This window comes from Seriola dumerili, unplaced genomic scaffold (assembly GCF_002260705.1).
Source record: "Seriola dumerili isolate Sdu_G_001 unplaced genomic scaffold, Sdu_1.0 BDQW01000138.1, whole genome shotgun sequence".
Lineage (NCBI taxonomy): Eukaryota > Metazoa > Chordata > Actinopteri > Carangiformes > Carangidae > Seriola > Seriola dumerili.
In genome coordinates, this window is record NW_019174393.1 from 9364003 (window position 1) to 9381634 (window position 17632).

Below are 17632 nucleotides of genomic sequence, written 5' to 3' on the forward strand. Positions count from 1 at the left end.
TAACCAACTGTTGCAATAAGATTTTTCCCCTTTAATGCAATCTTTTCTCAAAAAACAATCTTTCCAGTCCAGCTCTTTAAATCACTTTCACATTAAACTTTTCTGTGCATAATATTCATGAACAAATGGTGACAGTTTGCTTTGTGCCACACACACATCCGTATGACATTACAATGTGTTCAGCAAACATTCAAGGTGTCCAAATCCACAAAACAACAGTCATTTAGTGGACACTCGTGCCCTGGCTGTCTTACATTTCTGTATTTAAGCACACTTTTTTTTATTTTTTTTTTTTATTGTGGGATTCTTTTCCTTAGTGTCATATTTTACCCAGTACACAGTCACAGATCAACATAGACCTAAATATGAAACAGCATTTCAACAAGTGGAGAAAAAAAAAAGTGTTTCATGGAGCACCAAGTGGCGTTAAGGTGAAAAACATCAAGATGAATGGGTTTAAGTTACATTTTTGTTGATTTAGATAATAGTCCGAAATGGTCTTATATGCTCAGTTACATGACAAGTGGGTGTTAAAACAGTATGGGGTAAAGAATAAGTGCCTAGTTAAAATTTCAGTAATGGAAGATGCAGTCAATCTCTATAAAGACACACCTTTTCACATGATTAATGATTACATTCTGAGATAACATCAATGAACTTTATCAAGCAATGTTTATTTCATAAACGTGCCGACCTACAGGTCTGTATAATGTTGACATCAAATTCTTTTTTCCCCATCTGAAGACCGACAATTTTTTAATTTGGCACATCATGCTTCATGTTCATCAATCCACAATACACACACACACACAAACACAGACACACACACACACACACACACACAGACACACACACAGACACACACACACAGAGGTTTAAGGTGGTTGGAGTTCTTATTTTATCCGTCAGACACGGTTGAAAGCTGATGATAGCTGAACTGATATATCAGAGTTTATGATACTGTGCAGCTACAAGACGTCATGATGGAGCAGTGACCCATCGTGGTTTTGAAACATGACACAAGTCTGTGCTGAATGGGAAAAATCTAAAAGAGGAGGTACGTTTCTACTCCAATGAAACAGTTTGAATAAACATTTGTCTGTGAAAGTGTATTTTTCATTATCTTACCAAACCTCCAAAACATTGCTCTGATCATTACCATCCTGCCTTTATTTTCTAAAACGGCAGATTTTTCCCCAAAAAATGTTAAGTATCTTTATTTAAAAAAACACAGATTTCTTAATTTTATCTGTACTCATTAATACTCAGACTTGTGTGCTTGCTTGTCTATAACAAACACAAGTTAATTGGCATGATCATATATATATTTTGTTTTAAAAAAGAAATGCATTAAAGTTCTTTATGCAACACCTCAATATTTTGAGGATCCAGTATGTAATTTTTTTTGTCAACCAAATTTTGTGCTGTCTTTGAACATCTCATTCTGAAACTGAACTCTCGATTCATTACGGACAACCATGTGGAATTCACCAAATCACGTTTTAAAATGAATTAATTCCACTCAAACACAAACCAACCAACCTTCATATCCTAAACCTGTGGCACATTGTAGTTGATACAAACATCCTGTACTGTACATACTCAGTGAGGTTTTTCTACACGTCTTTTTCTGCCATTTGTACATTGTTAAAAAATATATAAAATATTAAGAGAGTTTTTTTTACAGGTTCATTCAGGTTAAAAACACGTTTTCAATGTTTCTCTTCAAAGCTATTTACAAATCTCTGTATGGTTACTATAGTCGTCATTCAGCTGTCGACACAGGAGTGAGTGGGTGGATGAATAAGCAAAAAATAGTGATAAAGAGTCTTTTTTCTTTGGATTTATTGACTTTATGTTGATAATTCAGTTGTGTGTTTTTTTTTTAAATTAGAATATTTTTGAGGAGGGGATTTTTTGCCTTTAATTGACAATATAAAACAATAAGAGGCAGACAGGAAACAAGGTGGGGGGGGTAAATTATGACGAGAATTAAAGCTGCATTTCTTTTTATTTTTTGCACCACTAAAACCTGTTTTCCTGGCAGAGTTTATGATATGAGAAGCAAACTCTTCAGACCTTTACGAGATCCAAGCGGAGCTGAAAACAATCAGTCGACTGACAGAAACTGAGATGGGTATTTTTCACTACAGGTCACTTATTCCGGTCATCAATAAATTAGATTAATCAAAACAATTATTGGCAGATTAATCAATCATGAATATAATCATTAGTTGCAGCCCTAGAAATAAGTAATCTTAGTTACTTGTAGAAGGTAAACAAACACAATCGTACTGTACATGGAAATCAATTTGGTGGTCGCTTTAACTAAATTGCCTTGCAGCACCATGATACACTATAAACTGTGACAACAGTGAATCACCATTATTTTCATTCAAGGTAAAGTGTTTTTTTTATATTATGTTGAAATAAAGTCGTTCGACCCCCCAACCATGATTCAAGGCAGCACATAATACCTTTGCATCATTAAATACTTTCACTTTGACAACATGGGAAACACCAAGCCGTGGTGAAAGGTATGTGGCTTTAAAACAGGCCAGTCTGTTGGATCAGTCAAGGTCAGCTGACTTGTAATTCGGAGGCATTGGCTGAAGTTTAACTATAAACACAGCAGTGTTGTGTCAAAGGATATCGACCAGCGTCATGACTCGGATCCAGTTTTCGGCTTACTGAGGTAGCAACTCACTGACGGCTTTTATCAGGGCAACTTTCACTTCATTTTGTTCTCTTGTTTTTTGTATTTGTTAATACAAACTTTCACGTTAGTTACTTTTATTTTCAACACCAACATCTGTAGTTTTGAAAAAGCAATGTGGGGAAGGATTTATCATTTTAGTTAACTAATGATTAATGTAAAGAAAAAATCCCACTTCACATTGAAATGCAAAAGAGGAGACTCTTGAAACATCAATGCTCAGGTGTCTTTTTTTTTTAAAAAAAAGTTAGATCCATGTAATATATATAATATTTGGTTGTTATCATCATAGGTTGATGATGAAGACATTATTCAGTCTAGAAACATTCCCCACATGGACGTGCTTTGGGGTCAATTACCCTTTTATTAACTAGAAAGCATATCCATTCTGCTAAAAAGAAAATAAAAAAAAAATGACCGTTAGTGAAGTAAAACAACCCAAATACAACATTCATACAAAGTTTCTGTAAGGCATTCCTTCACCAGCAGAGTCTGCAGCTTCCTCTTCCCAAACTTCAGCTCATCAGTCCGGTGTTTGCCAGCAAATGAAAGGTGTTCTTGAGTTAGCCATATCCACAGTTTGTCTTTTTCTCTCAGAGATATGAGCTTTACCAGCTTGTCCTGCTCAGTCACGTGAGTCTTTAACACAGTCCTGGCAATGGCTTTGGTCTGTCCTGCAGCTAAGACTAGAAATTATACATACAAGAGAGCCGTAACCCTAAAAAAAAAAAAAAAAAAAAAAAAAAAGAAGTCATTAGATTCATGCAAGACTGTACAGACTTTCAGTGAACTGTCCAAGCTGGACAGGACAGAGGGTTTAGGTGCAGTCCTATCTGCAGGAGGAGCCCAACACGCTCCCCGTCGAGGGCGTGGTGGTGGCGGTGGCGCTGTAATGGGGGTAGTTGTCGTTTGGTGGCGGGCTCGGGAGGATGGAGTTACCGTTGGTCGGGGAGCAGCTGAGCTGGAGCCTCCGCAGGTACTCGGCGTGGACGGGTTTGTGGCTCTGCAGCACTTTGATGGCCTCGTCCACCGTGAACCACTCCCGCTTACGGCCTGCAGAGGGAGACAGAGATCGATGCATGAGTCAAAGCAAGCTTTCATATTACATTATACTTATGTAATACAGCCTGCATCAAACACACTAGATGCTTTTTTTTTCCTTTTCCACTGGTTGTTTTTAAACTGTATCAAAGCTATTTCTTCTGGTATCTATGCAGCAAACATCAAGGAAATCATAAGCTTCACAGTCACAGCTTTAATGTTACTCTCTCTCAGCTATAAGGAAGAAACAGTTCATTGGATTAACTGAAATTTGGAAGTATGATGTGAAGCAGGACTGGAATATTTTGAAAAGTGAAGGTCGATATTGCATCTTGAGAACCACACACATTATCGGATGCTTATGCATATGAAAATATGACGTACCTACAAATGTGAAGCCATGCATACACAAAAATATTCAGCACATGTGCTATGAACTCTTTCAAAACAAGAGAGCAGCAGATGCAGCAGGCTCTGGTTTACACTGATTTACACTACTGACAGCAATAATGTACTGCAGCCACAGAACCACTGCAGCCAAGATCAGTGCCCTAGATTTACAGGCACCTGCTGTCACTGCATATCCCACTGCCCATAGAGTCTCCACGCAGTACAGTGGCATTCACATTAATAAAAAGACATAGTATTTTGTAAAAAGGTATGACAGCCCTCAGCACACACACACACTCTCACACACACACACATACATACACACTGCATCTGCAAACAGAGATTAGAAGCTGAAGGGAAACTGTACCTATGTTGACCGAGTCTTCCCAGGCCTCCAGAGTTTCTGTCACAGTCAACACATACACGTACGTCCGGTGCTTTCGATCTTGGTTTTGCTTTAGGGATCAGAAGGAAAAGGAAACTGATTATTTGACGATAATAGCAATTTTTTTTTTTCAGTTTTACTTAATTTATGTCCTTGTATAAATGATTACACAAATTATTTATTATTAGATTTCCACGAGTGTCGATAAGCACCGAGCTACAACTTTACTGTCAACGCAGCAGACTATTAAATGCAAAATTCATACTAGAACCACAGTGAAGTTTATTAGCCAGGCATCCTGACACATACTGGGAATTTCAATTTGAAGGTGGACATTTTATATGGTAATCTGTACACTTCAATATACGTATGTGAAAGGCTTACCTCAAATACACCGAGCAGGCGTCCTAGCTTGCCCTTCACACCAGCCTGAGGAGGAAAAGAAGCGAAATCATTACTTACTGGTTCAACTCTACATAACAGACAGACAGTAGAGGACATTTTTGTACAACACAAATCAGACACATGAATAGAGGCTGAAAACAAGAGAAAGGCAGTGGTTAAACCACAGACCATATTCTGTGTCACAACAATGGGTGTTGTGTATTAGATCTCAGTGTTTTAAAGAACTTCGGGTCCACCTCTATGTACTGAACTCAACTGCAACCTCCCATGCTTTGTTTTGATATAGAAATGCTTGACAATTACCCTAGCATGAAAACATTCAGGACTAAACTGCACAATACACCCATGAGCCAAGACTGAGATGTTTTTTTTTGGGGGGGGGGGGGGGGGTTATTTTTGTCTTCTGTGGTAACACAGCTTCTTCAGGTTTTGTAGAAGCTACAATCATTATTCGTCTTAAAAGATATAATGATGTCTATATGTAACCGTGTTGTGTTTTGGACTGGTTTGACGATAGATAAGTCTTCAGGAAGACATTATATAATAATAGTCATCATTATGAATCATTTGTACTGCCCCGTCGCCTGGAAAAAACCTGGCATGAATCCGGAAAGAGTTTTATTACGGAAATGTAATTATGTCCCTTTCATAACACCTAACAGTTGTTTTATTAATTCAGCTGCACTTCACAGGATTCAAATTACTGTCAAGACATATGACATCTGTCCCTTCTCCTTCTCAGCATACTTCACAAGTGTCACTCTGTCCCACTGATGTGTCCAGTGGGCTGGGCTGCCGGGTCTGTGAATGCACAGGAATCCAGCGAGAAGCCAAGTTTAGACCACTGACGTGACTGAGAACACAGCGTTCTCAACCGGCGGGACCTCTGGAATACCAGCGGGCTCCTCAGTCACCCAGCTACTGACACCGTGGCCCTTCAACAATCTCACCCTTAGCATGCATGCTGCTGCCAACTACAGCAACTCCAATTCTGGTCATTTCAGAGCGTTTCTTTTACTGGAAATGAACGCTGGCAAGGACGTGGGAGAGTCACGGGTAACTCCGAGGATGCACAGATGTGTACTTGAGCTGTTTTGCAAGATTTCTAATGACAATAATGACTACAAAGAGCTGTCCCTATCCAAAACATGGCAGGTGTAATGTTCCCAGCAGCCATGTGTTGTCTCAAATGACCTCTGAACAGACTTTCACCCCAAAACTGCCAAGTCACTCTGTAAAAATGTTGCGTGTATATTATGTTTTGACTTTTTTTTTTTTAATATAACATTACAGCCGTATTATATTCCTTCTTTACTTTTTCCTTTATTGACGCAGATATAGAGACAATCCTTTTATGGTTTCTCTCAGGATAGTTTTGGCCCTTGTCGCAAGAATGATGTGGTAATTCTTGCAGTTCGAACACAGACATTTGCAGGACAGAGGACTTTTACAACAACCTGTAACCAACTTCCAAAGATCAGTTTTTTTACATGCGGTTTTAGATCCTTGTTCTATAATGGACAGGTGGTCTTTGGATGTAGGTATGTGCTTTGCCTTGTGATCGCACAAAATGACCTCAACTTGGGGGTCGAGACTTGGTTAATATGAAGTTAAAACAAAACAACAAAAAATTCCACAGCTTTATTCACCTCCTCAAACACCTCTCGCACCGCCGCACCACACGGCTCCTCCTCGGGCTCCATCCCTCCTCCGGGGACGATCCACTGGTCCGGGTGCCGACTGCTGCTGACCAGCAGAACCTGTCGGAGAAAACCCAAACTTTAGGGAATACAGAGCGTCTCAGACTTTTTTCTTTCACTGTGACTTTGTTTGCCTCTTGGAGACACAGACACTCGTCATATCGGGGGGTGGAGGGGCAATGAAGTCACAACCTGAAGGAACAGGAGAACCATTTTCTCCTTACTTGGTTTAGTTGCGGAGGGAACATTTTTCTGGCACCCAATTGTTGATTGAGATTTGCCTCAGTGACTTCACCCCTCTTTTCGGTGGCCTTGACTTAGAGTGTCACACTGAAACCGAGCACTTTGACATAAGCCATTACCCTTTGACTCAGGTCTCAAGGACAGATGAGTGATGACTAGTGGTGCCTCAGCTATTTATTCTCAGTTGTTGCTTACAGGATCCTAAATCTACCACAGCGTCCATTAAACATTTCAATCTCACAAATAAACAGTCCTCTGAAACAGTCCTCTGAGTGACATAAGTACATGGAAGTATGAGAATGTGCTATCGGGGTTATTCCATGTCAACTTAAACTGTTGATTCTTATTATATATTCAAATATCACACACAAACCTTTTATAAGCAGTTTGGCATTTGAGCTGATGTTAACTAACTGGAACAAAACTTAATCTTATTCCCATATTCTTGTGCACAATATTTATTATATGTTTTTATTAAGTATATATATATTATGTTTATTTCACTAGCCTCCGTGATAAAGCTCAATCAAGGTCAGTATCGAAGCGTTTCCGACACAACATGACCCCGGCGAACAATGCATGTAAACCCAGCATGAGCCACTCGAATTCTATCAGCGCTCCCCTGAGCGCCCTGGTTTGAATTACACTACAGTTGCAGTGGACACCGATACGCACGGATCAGATGTGCCTGTGTCTGCGGTTTCAGCCAGTATCCATATAGCAACCACAACAGACACGAGCACACCTGCTGTAAACATTATTGCATTTGCATGGAGCAATTAAGTCATCATTTAAACACAGCCTGTGAAGGAACACAGGTCGTAGTGATATCAGCAGCCAATACAAGAAAAAACTGGATTCAATTACAGGCTCTGGTGGTTCATTTACTTGTGATTCGACTGCATTTACTATATCTTACTGCATTTCATTTGCCATACTAGGTGGTTTTTTTGGATTTCAATCTGATGCAAGCATACAAATGAATCTGTTACATGAGATGGGGGCAAGTTAAAGGCACCCTAGAGGCAGCAGAGTCTCATTCAAGGACACTCAAACTTGTCATCTTTTTGCTTATGATCATATTACCACCTCTCATGCATCCTTGCCAATTCAGAAATCATTCTACACAAGCATTAAATGTAAATATATATGCATTAAAGAGAGAAACATATGTTTAGCAGCTTGCGCAACATATGGTGACATCCACCTCTGCCACCCATCCTATCACCATATCCAGTAATCTGCCAGAGGAGTCAGCCTGTCACTTAATCCTAACTCAGCTTTTGTATATCTTCCCTTGTGTTCTCTAATGGGATTGTGGCTGCAGAGGCCTTCTGAGGTTTCTCTAAGGCCCGAGGGCCAAGGGCCAAACCGATTGGACGGCACATGCCTGGGGCCTTGAGAGTGAGCGCTCGTCGGCTGCTGCCTTTCTCACGTGCCGCGCTCACCCAACTCAGCCACCTGCTTATTCCCAGACGATGTAGGTTAGGATGAGGGGGAAGGACGTGGACGGGGCTGCGTGCGTGTAACTTCACGGCACGAATGTCAAGTATGAAGCTGTGGATTAAGTGTGTGCATGCTCAGTAAACATATTCTGCAGATGAAAAGGTTGAAGAAAAAAAAACACACGGGGAGGTGTTCATCCCATACAACAGGTGTGGGTCTTATACAGTTTACAGTAAGTGGTGTGCGTTAAAAGAGGGCGCGCTTACAGTAACTGTACGAGCAGAGCTGGTGCAGAACATGACGTCTTCTCAGCAGAGTGCAAACTGGAGGAAATGTGCAAAGTTGAACCTCCTAACATGCTTCAGCCAAGTCTTAGAGGAACAGGATGGCCTAGCGCTAAAAACAAGTTGATTGTGAACTTTAGTCCTTTTGTCACAAACTGAGTAAGGGGTATTTAATAAAAACAATTATCTTAAGAAGCCCTTTATGATTTTGTTGTCTAGGAATGCGTGTGAAGCAAGGGCTTATTTGAACATCTGTTTTCATATATGCTTTTATTGTCTAAGTACTTCCATGAAGGATGGGCCATTTAAGTGGTATGATGTAATGAAAGATTCATTCATTCTTTGTGTTTTGGATGTGTTAGAGATTTCAGAGCGCTCTTACACCTAGCCCTCACTGTCTGACCGTGTGTGTGTGTGTGTGTGTCTGCGTGCTGAGCTGCAGCCAACAAGGCTTACAGGGAGATTGCTGGTGTCAACGTGTCCAAAAGCCAACACTGTGGGTTGTATACAAAACAAAAGCCGCAGAGCTTCCAGGGCAGCGAGGACAAAGTAGATCTCTGCTCTGCCTGTTCCATTTTTATCTTCTGGTTGATGTCCATCCTCGGAAGACAGTGCAGGCTACATTTAGTTGCGTTTTAATGAATTAAGGAATGTAGAGCACTGAATCGACATATTACAAACGGCATATAATTAAGGATTTGTATCTTCACATGTGCTGCTGAGATGAATGCAGCTTATTAGTTTTATAAGAGGGAGCAGCAGGGGTTTGGTGCTGCCTTTGAGCCTCGCTAATGGACACAACAAAATCAAGCCCGTCTGCTTCAATTCATCTCTCTCAGCACAAAGTCACTTGGACAAGTTTTAGAAACCCAGCCCATTCACTGAATAATTATATAAAAATAAAGTATTTAAAGTTCTAAAAACAAATCGTAATCTTTATTTTGTTAAATTTGTGGATCTACTCTACAACCCTACAACTGTAGAACTACCTTGGTTGGTAATCTCTGACGCATCATGATCTATACCCCGCTCTTAACCCCACAGGCTACGTTTGAAAGCGTGATGAAAAAACCAAAACAAAATAACTCACACCGTCATGAGAGGTCAGCGGTCAGAAGACAGCTGAGCCCTGAGCACAGAAACCCCACTTATATTTGGACAGAGGGGCAGGGTGAAGGAGAAAACCCCAGAGGAAATACTGTAGTGTTTCCCGGTTACATTTTACTGTCAACTCACACCACTTCACAGGGGCCCCCACTGTGGAAAGAGAGGTGGGCAAATTCTAGTGCAACATACAGTAAATCTCCTCTGTGTAATGAAAAAGGCTATGTTCAAATGTCAGACACATCTGGCGTCAGCTGACCCCTGTTACCCAGAAATCCATCGAACAATACAAACAAGCTTCTTGCAAGGGATTTAGAAAAGAAAGATCACTCATTTTTAACTCAGTTTGACATATCAGAACTGCCACTGGTAGTAAAACACTGGCTCTGACGGTAAGTCCTGTGGCATGCCTTCATACGGGGACAGCAGGCAGGAATATTCTGGAGGACATAAACACCTCCTCCTCCCCAAGGAGGAACGCCTGTAGCTGTCAAATAAAGAAGGCTCCAAATGCCAGGCCAAGCCGGGTCCTGGGAGCAGAGAGTGATGGCAAGTCTTAAGACACTCAAGTACACAAGTGCTGGGGCAGAATCAATAGCGCTACGACAGTAACACAGTCGCTGCATTATACAGGTATCAACAAATAAGTGGAGTCATAAAGAGGGAAAGTGAGAGACGAACAGCAGGAGGCAAAGGGAGAGAGAGACTGAGCGCCTTTTATGGTGAAGCATCCACTCACCGATAACCACTGTACCATTTCCAGTATGACACTATTTACAATCTGCTGCAGTGATCAAGCCTCTTGGTCATAATCTGATGCACATGGAGGTTATTGCTACAACTGTTGTCTCGATCAGAGATAGCAAATCATCTCTCTCATTCTAACTAATGCACGAAACGCGTTGCAATAAAGTTTGATAAAAGCCCAACCAACAGAGTATGTCACACATCAGGTTGCTTCTCAATCACGGAACAAACAAAAAGGATTTTAAATTTAAAGTTTGGATTCAGAAATTAGGATTTCGACAGTTAAATTAAAAGAGCAATAAATGATTTGTTGGTTTTATGAATTTTATATAGTAAACTTGTTGGCAAACAGATGCTTATTTATCCGTCCAACAGATTCAAAGCAACATCATCATTCATTTGGAGTCATCTTCTTGGCCCCCTGTCAAATGTAAGTCCTCTGTTTTTGTTCTACACCCACACCTGAGGGAAATATCTGGCTTTTTAGGTGCTAGATGCTAGAATATGTTCAGCAGCTAATTGCTAACTTTGTCTGCCTTATGGTGGAAGACAGACAAACCAAAACAAAGAGGTGACAGGAAGTAAAACAAAAAAATCTGTATAGACAGGAACTGCAGACCTGAATGATAATTCTCTGTGGGTGATTGATTCTTTTCACTTTACACAATTATATTTAGTACTATTGCTAATGTGAAAATATTGATTATAGCAGCTTTAAAGTCGTACTGGAACTGTACTTTTGACTGTAATTTTATTACTTCTGAAAAATGAATGAAAGTTAATGAAATCGTTTCCCAAAAGCTGTTCATCGGCTGCGCAACCACAAATTTGTGGCTTTCACTGTGCGCTTCACAATATCCAATAATATTAAGATGTTTAAACATAAAGTTGTAATACATGTACAATAGTTTGTTTGTTTCAATATGCATTAAATGTATGAATGAGTAGTCTTCATTCAATTAATCGCTCAAAAAAAAAAAAAAAACAAAAAAAAAAAAACACATTACGTCTACTTATTTAATTATGGGTTTATGCAACCTATCATTGCACTATTCTGATGTAAAATAATTAAAGTGCCAACTCTCTTGGCCCCAAGCAGCTCACGTGGTGTTAAACTCAGGTGGCCCAACTCAGCTATCACTGCTATCCCTCTGCACTGTCAGGTTCCCGCTTTCCCTTGTTAGGACTTTAATTGCTGTCAGAGTACCTCGCCCTGAGGGCTCAGCTTTCTTCCTTCCTCTACAAAACAAAACACTCTAGCAGCATGTGTGGCTCTTATTTCACCACAGTTGGTTCTCCTGTGTCTAGGAACCGATTGTGTGTGTGTAGGCGTGTGTGTAAGGAAAGTATTGATGCCACAAATCCCAATACCTCAAGCTTCTTTAAGCAGAAAATGGATATTGTTATCGCCCAAGATCGCAATCAGAGCACCAGACTGGTTCTCTTACTTCAAGCAGTGTCATCTCTGTGATTACATGAGCAGACATGTTTGTCAGAGCCTGACAATCCTGAGGGTGATGGTCACACCTACACACTTCTGTTGTCACAATATTCTCTGACTGTTCTTTCCTGTAATTACAAGTTTTAAGAAAAGCATACAAGTGTACAAACAAGTTCTGATAATAATTAGGAAAGAGTGCAAAAACAACACGTTTTTAGAACAACAAATATAAAATGAAGACAAAAATCTCTCATCTTATATCACTAGTTTTATAAAAATCTCTGTTGTGATCCTACACCTAAAACTCAGGCATGATGATGACATAACATCTGCACACATGTAAGTGAGCGGATATGCTTGTGTCTAGTGACACCAGACTGGACTGTTTTTACTCTATATTGTGTAACAGTTTGTTTATGCCACGCTGAAAGAGGAGGCTAAATTTAGACATGCAAAAATATGTCAGAATAAGTTCGATATGACCCCACATATATGGTCCCACAAGGGAACTAGTAACTTACCAAGCAAACATACTGTATATGTATGCAAGAATAAGTTGTGAGTAACCAAAAACATAACTCAAAGTACTTAGTAAAACATGGGCTCTGTCTAGACTGTGGCCCCGAAGGCTACAACTTGAGGTTGTTAATGTTTCCGGCATCCCTTAGACTACCCTTTTTTAAAATTCATATATTTTTTTGTTCAGTTTATACAGTTGTGTACCATTTTATGTCATCTGTATTAGATATGGTCCACTGGGTTTTTTGTTGGCTTTTTGTTTTTGGATGTTGCATATTAAATATTACACGGAAATGTAAAAAAACAAACAAACAAAAAAAAACCCCATAACACATTTTGTAGAAAAAAAAAACACAAAAAACAGCCAACAATATCTAAAAGTGCTAAATATGTGTTAACTCTTTTAATGGGTTAATATCTTGGGAATATCACAGCTAATGTATTTTTAATAACGTCTGGGGTGGAAACTACTGCTGAAGACTACGTAAATCCCCTTTAAAGTGGGTCTACTGTGTTGTATATCACCGGGAAAAGACATAATTGCATTAAAAGTCTGTCACCCCATATTCATTATTTACGTGGTGAAGGCCCCTTTAAATCCTCATCCACATAATTGCTACGCAGCTGCCCGCTCAAGGCCGGCGGGATGCAGCATTATCATGAATGGCAACTGCCTGGTCATGGATGCTTACGCTGCCGTGCTTATTAAATGTGATGAAGTGACTCGACATTTGACAGATATATTTAATAACAGACTTGTAGCCTATATTCTCGTCTCCTCGCTCAACACAAGCCGATGTTGGACCCGCTATTAAAGGAAACGTGCAACAGAGCGCCTCGCCCCCTCTGTTTGCTACTTCAAGCTAGGTAGATGTTAAAAGGAAGTACTGCGAATATATCTTCAAAATAAGAGGTTCGTGTTAAGTCAAAGCACTGTTTCTATGGGATTCTTAGTCAGAGGGGTTTATTTTGAAAACCATTAGCGTTACTCGTTATGTTGCTAAGTGAAGTTAACTTGACAACACTCATTTTTCTCTTTTCTCTACGTGCTCCTCGAACTAGCCTAAACTGGATAGCCCAAGGCGCATCAGCAGCAGCACCAGTAGCACAGAAACACAAACCAAAACACTGGCCTTGAGAGAAACATAAAAACTGTGTAAATGTAGTTATACATAGAAAGAGACGTAATAAATCAAAACCCATATCTATTATTGAAAATTATTGACAATTTTATTCAGCCCCCCTCCCGCCTCCCCTGTGCTGTCTGAATGACTAGGTGCAGATAGGGGGATGACTAGGCCACAAAGTCATATACAACCGCTGTATGTTGTTCAAAAGGTCCATTTATACAGTGTTACACTGCGGGGTCTCTTACCTCTTCTTCACGTTCATTCTTGAAGCACAGACACGCTGCTCGTTTCTTGAAGCCCTCGCCATCGTATGTCCTGGTCTGGTTCGGTTTGAGCTTCATCCTGAATTAATTCAGCCTCCTTCAGCTAGAACCGGCAAAAACAAGAGCGAGAAAGGGGGGAGTGGGTGGCGGGGGGTCCAACGAGTTAAGAGCGGAGCCGCCGCATTGTTGCTGCTCTCTGCATCCGTGGTCCGAGATGGTCAGTCATGAGAGAAGGGAAGAGGGGGAGGGGGCTTTGCTAGAGAAATGATCCCAAGGTACCCGTCAAGACTCCCCTGGATTTATGTTTTCCTCATTAAGATCAGTGCGTCTGGAAGGTGTGAGTGCAGAAGTCCCGCAGGCGGAGATCTTATGTAGACTACAGCCTACACAGCACAGCCCTCCTCTGGATCCATTTGCGCATGGCCGCTGACTCAGTACAATGAACAGGCAGACCGGAGTTTTAGATATCCAGATCACTCCTCCTAAGCAGAGAAGAGCTCATTGGTTGGACTGGTCTCAGTGGGTGGGGCCACAATTCTGGTCAAAACAGTGGTAAAGGATAAACAAATGCGTAATTTGTGCTGATTTCCACCAAACTGGTGCAGCAGCAGCAGGACATGGAACCATTTGCCAAGTAGACTTGTATTTGTGAAGAGTGTCTGATGTCTGACGGGGAAGAGAGCTAATCAGTGATCTATCATTTAGGACTATGGTGTGCTAAGGGGGAAGAGCTTTTACTTACTCAGTTAAATGCCCAATTACATTTTCAGTACATTTTATACATCTACCAAACACAAAAAAAATGCAGATGTCAAGAAACTCAATGTCTTCAGTGGCTACAGCCATGATGTTAGAGGGGCATCTGACAATATTTGTGCAATGGAGACAGCTTTACATCTGAAGAAGAAATGTAGTTAGATAAAAAACTATCACTCATTCTATTTTATAGCCTAAATATCCTCACTGTGACTTAATGGCAACAAAAATCAGGACACATGAACAAAGGAGAACATTACATTTTAAAAAATAAATAAAAAGTTGTGTGAAAATCAAACTGAATTTTTGAATGATAGACCCTGTAAAAATCACAAATCAGTCATGTGCATTTGAGGGTGAATGTAGATGTTAACATTCAGATTCAGCACATATCATCCCTGTGTTTGGGGATTTTCCCCAGCAGAAATTTTGACATGTCACAGTAGGAACTGGTGTATATATTAAAAAATCAGTGGTGGTTATTGGTTATTGCTTTCGTTTCAGGGTCCTGGTTTAAAGAGGAACATGAATATACCAGAGCTATTGTTAATGTTATCAGCAGCACCTGTGCTTTTCTTACTATGACAACTCAAAATGTCAGGTGTGAAAAAGGCCCAGAAATGGAGGATTGTAGGGTCAGTCCTCGCTGCTTCGCTCTGTCTCAGTGGGGTAGGAAAAGCACCAATTCTGAAATCAAAGCCCCAAACTCCACAAAATATGTTAAGAACAATCATTAATCGTTAATCATAACCCCCCAGGCCTGGAGCCCCACCTTTCCTTGAATTATTAAGCCTTAGGCTCAGCTCAGTATTAATGCCAATCAAAGCCAACAAATGAAACCAACCCTGTTATAATCTTGTGTATTTGTCATGAAACAATAGTCAGCCCGTGATATTATTTTATTGCTCTTTTATGGGAGTTTTCTCATGGGAGTTCCATGTTTCAAGTTCCACCTGTAATATAAACACACCTAACCCACACATCTGTGTTATTGTATTTGCTGAAGATGTACCTGTCACATTTTGTTTTTCTGTGAGTTCAAAGAGTCAAGTGGTTTGAAAAAGCAGAAGATCACGTACATGTCCAGTAGTTAATGGGAGAGTTACATCAAATCCAGTGTGTTGGGAAATCAATCAGAGACTCCCATCTTTCACTGAATTTACATCATATCTGAGGTAATTTTCTGAGTGTGTCACACCCAACCAGTGTAAAACAAAACAAAAAAATAGGGCAGCTGTATTTACAGAGTCATTTAAATCACATTTTCAAATGTATTTTGACTAAAATGTTTGAGGTTTATGAAATTGTGTGTGTTTTAACTCCAGGTCAAAAGTCTCTGTGAGCCTGTTAGAGGGGGGGCAGTCTCTGTGAATAAGCACCACTCCTGACTGCTCCTCTTGACTAAACACATTAGTGTAAAATCTGTCTCAAACCATATCTGATGGCGCTCCCAAGTTGTGGCTGTATTCATGTTAAACTCATAAAATGTAAGGTGAATGAATGATGTCTTCCCTTACCTTTGCAACTACTTAACAGGTGGGGTTTCAGAAAGTCCAATTGGATTGTAAGCAGCTGTAATTTATCAACTGATTAAATGATTGAATGTTGTCACTGTTTCAATTATGTAATTCCTACAAGGCGTGGGATAGGGTAGATAATGACGGTTGATAATGACAATGACAGATAATGACAAATTACAGTTTAATGATGAGATAGTAGAGTGCATGTAATGACACACTCATTTTGTCTTGGAGGAACTCTATAACCAAGTGCTTTAACATCCTCCTTCAGCCTCAGTAAACCTTTAACCTGCAGGCTGAGGAGGATCCACATGTTGTAATTTCCCTGATAACATCAAAAGTGACCTCCATGAGAAAGGGATGAATCAAAGAATAGGATTGATCAAAGTGGGTCAAAGAGTGACACAATCCACTTGTTTGCGAAGACAATCAAGTGTTGTTGCAGGTGATTCTTTTATCTTATCTGACTGCTTTCTTTCAGCCTGTAGTGGACAATATACTGGCAAAATGTGTATGTCATGGCTCCCTTTGACTCACAGTTGTTGTAAGATGGCTCTCTGTGCATGCGTTTAAAAGGTATATAATGGATGTATAAAATAAAATGCTGTGTATTTTTAATTTAATAAATAAATAAATTATTTTTATTAAATCAGCGGCATGGATGGCAATGTTAGTCTGTTATTGTTGTCTTTCCACCACTTTGGTCCAGACTGAAATATTTCAACAACGTTTCAATGGATTGCCATGAAATTTTTCGTTTTATTTATCCATCCATCCATTATCTATACCGTTTATCCTTTTAGGGTTGGGGGAGGGCTGAAGCCAATCCCAGCTGACATTGGGCGAGGGCGGGGTACACCCTAGACATGTCGCCCAGGGACACAGGGCTGACATGTGGAGACACACAACCACTTGCGCACACATTCACACTTACACACACATTCACACTTATGGGCACTTTAAAATTCTTCAGACTGTGGGAGGAAGCCGGAGTACCTGGACAGAACCCACGCAGGCACAGGGAGAACATGCAAACCCCACACAGAAAGGCCCCAGGCCAGGGGCCTGTGAGGCGACAGTGCTAACCACTGCACCACTGTGCCACCTGTTTTATCTATTCAGCAAACAAATCCTCTGACTTTAATGATCCCCTGACCTTTTCTCTAGTGCCAACAGCAGGTTGACATTTGCGGTTTTGGTTGAAATGTCACAACAACTATTGGGTGGGCTACCATTAAACTTAGTCTACATATGAACTGTCATAACTTTGGTGATACCTAAACTTTTAATCCAGTGCTATCATCAGGTTATTTCATTAGCAAATGTGAGCATGATAACATGTTAAACTAAGATGGTTAACATGGTAAACAACTGGTATCATACTGGTATAATCAGTATGTTAGCATGCCAGTTCCATTTAGCTCAAAGCACTGTTGTACAGCTTCAAATAGCTGCTAGCATTGTGGCTGACCACTCTTGTTGCAGTGAAATCTTTCATTCACGCAGATTGCAGAAGTAACGGATGACCTCACTTGTAGTGTC

General features: G+C 40.3%; 1 protein-coding gene across 1 annotated transcript; it reads right to left on the reverse strand.

Annotated features, from left to right (window-relative positions):
• Positions 1-1948: 1948 nt before the first annotated feature.
• On the reverse strand, positions 1949-14226 carry LOC111224963 (diphosphoinositol polyphosphate phosphohydrolase 3-beta-like). The gene is made up of 5 exons (XM_022749678.1): positions 13797-14226; positions 6587-6697; positions 4917-4961; positions 4515-4602; positions 1949-3769 (listed from the first exon to the last, which is right to left on the reverse strand). Exons 1-5 carry the CDS (start codon positions 13890-13892, stop codon positions 3546-3548), a joined length of 564 nt encoding a protein of 187 aa, XP_022605399.1. The 5' UTR covers positions 13893-14226; the 3' UTR covers positions 1949-3545.
• Between the last annotated feature and the right edge of the window lie 3406 nt (positions 14227-17632).